This window comes from Protobothrops mucrosquamatus, unplaced genomic scaffold, assembly GCF_001527695.2.
Source record: "Protobothrops mucrosquamatus isolate PMUCROS unplaced genomic scaffold, P.Mucros_1.0 scaffold195, whole genome shotgun sequence".
Taxonomy (NCBI): domain Eukaryota; kingdom Metazoa; phylum Chordata; class Lepidosauria; order Squamata; family Viperidae; genus Protobothrops; species Protobothrops mucrosquamatus.
In genome coordinates, this window is record NW_015386551.1 from 6,222 (window position 1) to 8,614 (window position 2,393).

General features: G+C 33.7%; 1 protein-coding gene across 1 annotated transcript in view; it reads right to left on the reverse strand.

The window, feature by feature from the left end:
• Nucleotides 1-321: 321 nt before the first annotated feature.
• Nucleotides 322-2,393, reverse strand: part of ARMH3 (armadillo like helical domain containing 3) — a gene marked incomplete at its 3' end in the record, with an annotated part of 88,854 nt that continues 86,782 nt past the window's right edge. Inside the window, 1 exon segment of the mRNA XM_015813789.1 lies at nt 322-400. Within this exon segment, the coding sequence (XP_015669275.1) occupies nt 322-400 (79 nt within the window).

The following is a 2,393-nucleotide window of genomic DNA, read 5'->3' on the forward strand; positions in this document are numbered from 1 at the left end:
TACATATTTCCAGATCCATTAGGTATGAGCACACATTTACAAAGGAGCACATTTTGATTCCGTTGCCACCCTTATGCAATTCTAAATCATTCTTGAGGAAGTCTTTCTTACTTGTCAGGCTGCTTTCCAGAATTATAATTGTTTACAATCTGAAGTTCCATTTCCTGCTATAGGAACTGCTATAATGACAGTTTGGTAAGTATGTGCTTTGTTACAAAACTACTTTTGTCTTAGCTAAATGGGAGAATAATCCTTTCCAGACTACAGTGTATAATCAAGAATGATCTAGGTGTCACTAGCAAAAAGAAGTATGCAACTCACCTGTTCTTCAGAGAGCTGTGAGATGTGATTAACAGCAGCATAGGACTCTATCTTTGGATTGAAGTGGTTGATGATAGCTCTGAAAGGGAGAAGAATGTTAAGCTATACGTGAAGGTTAGAAAGAAATATTTTAATCCACAGTAGCATATTAGCAGATAAAACTTAAAGTGAACAGTTGTAAGAATATATAGCTCTAAATAGAAAAATGGGAACAAAATTGAATCATTCATTTATCACCAAGCTTTCTTTTCATTTTATATATTTAAAACTGGTCCATTTTTGGACTTTTCCTAGAATTGAAACTATGATGTTTGTTTAGAAACTATATAGGTATGAGCATGTACATACTATTTTTTTGCTAATATGCAACTACTGGGATATTTACATTTCAGATAATGTTTCCTCTTTCACAGCCAAAAATGACGTCTTGGCAATGAAAACGTAATATAAAACACTATCCTTGATTTAAGAAGAGCTAAAAGACATTCTTTACTTTTCATAGCCAAAATAACTGCCCCATCAGCAACTTCATAGTTATTTAACTTAAAGACTACGGGCAATCCATGGCCAAATTGTGATATACATCATAGGCTTTATATGCAATGCACTAACCGAGTGGGTCATGGCAGATGGGATAATCTAAATACAGATGTCCCCATAATATTTAATCTGCCAATTAAACATTAGACACAATACAATGCAATTATAATTTGGGAAGTGAAGATAATGTATACTAGGAAGTTAAAATTATGAAGATAATGAAATACTGCTCAAAAGAAGATTTCATAAAGTTTTTATATTTTTAAAAATCAGAATCTATGGCTATAGAAACCATCCCACTATTATCTTTTTCAAGATTTGTTTTTATAGTAAATGTGATAATAGTTCTTATCTCTATAGAGATAAAAATAAGAGAAAATAAGGGCACAATTTCAAATAGTGCAAGAACTTCCTCACTGGGAAAAAAATTAAACAGTAGCACTTTCTAAAATAAATAGACTTTCTCATTTGTAGGAGGTTAACAGCTAAACAAAAGTATTTCAGAAAATATGCAAATATATTTTATGTAATATAAGTCCAAAGATATAGGGTATATTCTTTATGTGCAAAGGAATTATTTTATTTCTATTTTATTTGAAGCTGAAGGAGTTAAAGTTTCAAGCCTAATAATGGTCTCATTTATTTTCTCAATTTCTCTATGCTCTATCATTAGCTTAAGGGATAAATACATGAAGTGAGTATATCCAGCAGATTAGAAAATGAATCTTATCTGAGATCCTTTGTCACACAAGAACCTCTTTTTTTGTTGTCCGTCTGTAACTGCATATGGAAAAGACCTTGGGAAAATAGGCAAAGAGACACTAGCAAGGGAACAGTCAAAGAAGAGATAGCATAGCCCACAATTGGATAGTGGGTGGGGCAACAGGATCAGAATAGACTCACCCTAGTTTTTTGGACAGTAAAATAGACTGGGTTGGGGGTGAGTGGGAAGAATTGTATTTTCAGACTTGTAAGATTGATGTTTATGAGGTAAACCAGAAAGGAAAGACAACCAGATGAGTTAATTCTATTTTACTGTAAAACTACATTAACAGAATCTTGCAAGACTAAAATAAAAAAAAATCCTCTACTCTCTTCTTTATATCATCAATTTACAACTACTGTGCACACTTACATCCATATTCCTGTACCTAACAACAAGGCATACCAGAATGAGAGTTAACACTGGGGTTGCTGCACAAGGGAATTTTATCTAAATGAGGCAGCAGCAGCAGCCAGTGATCTTTGTAGCCTCTCCCTCTCCCCCTCCCTCCCTCCCTCCTCCCTCTCTCTCTCTCTCTCTCTCTCTCTCTCTCTCTCTCTCTCTCTCTCTCACACACACACACACACACACACAAACACAGTCACTTAGTGATCATGCACTTGACAAACATTTCACCAGACTATATTGCAATTTTCTATTGTTTCAAATTACTTTCTCTGTAAGCTTCTTCCAAATTGAATCTTTAAAATTAATTGTATTCTTTAGCTTCTAGAGAATGTTTGCAGAAGTTATTTACTTTTAATTTGAA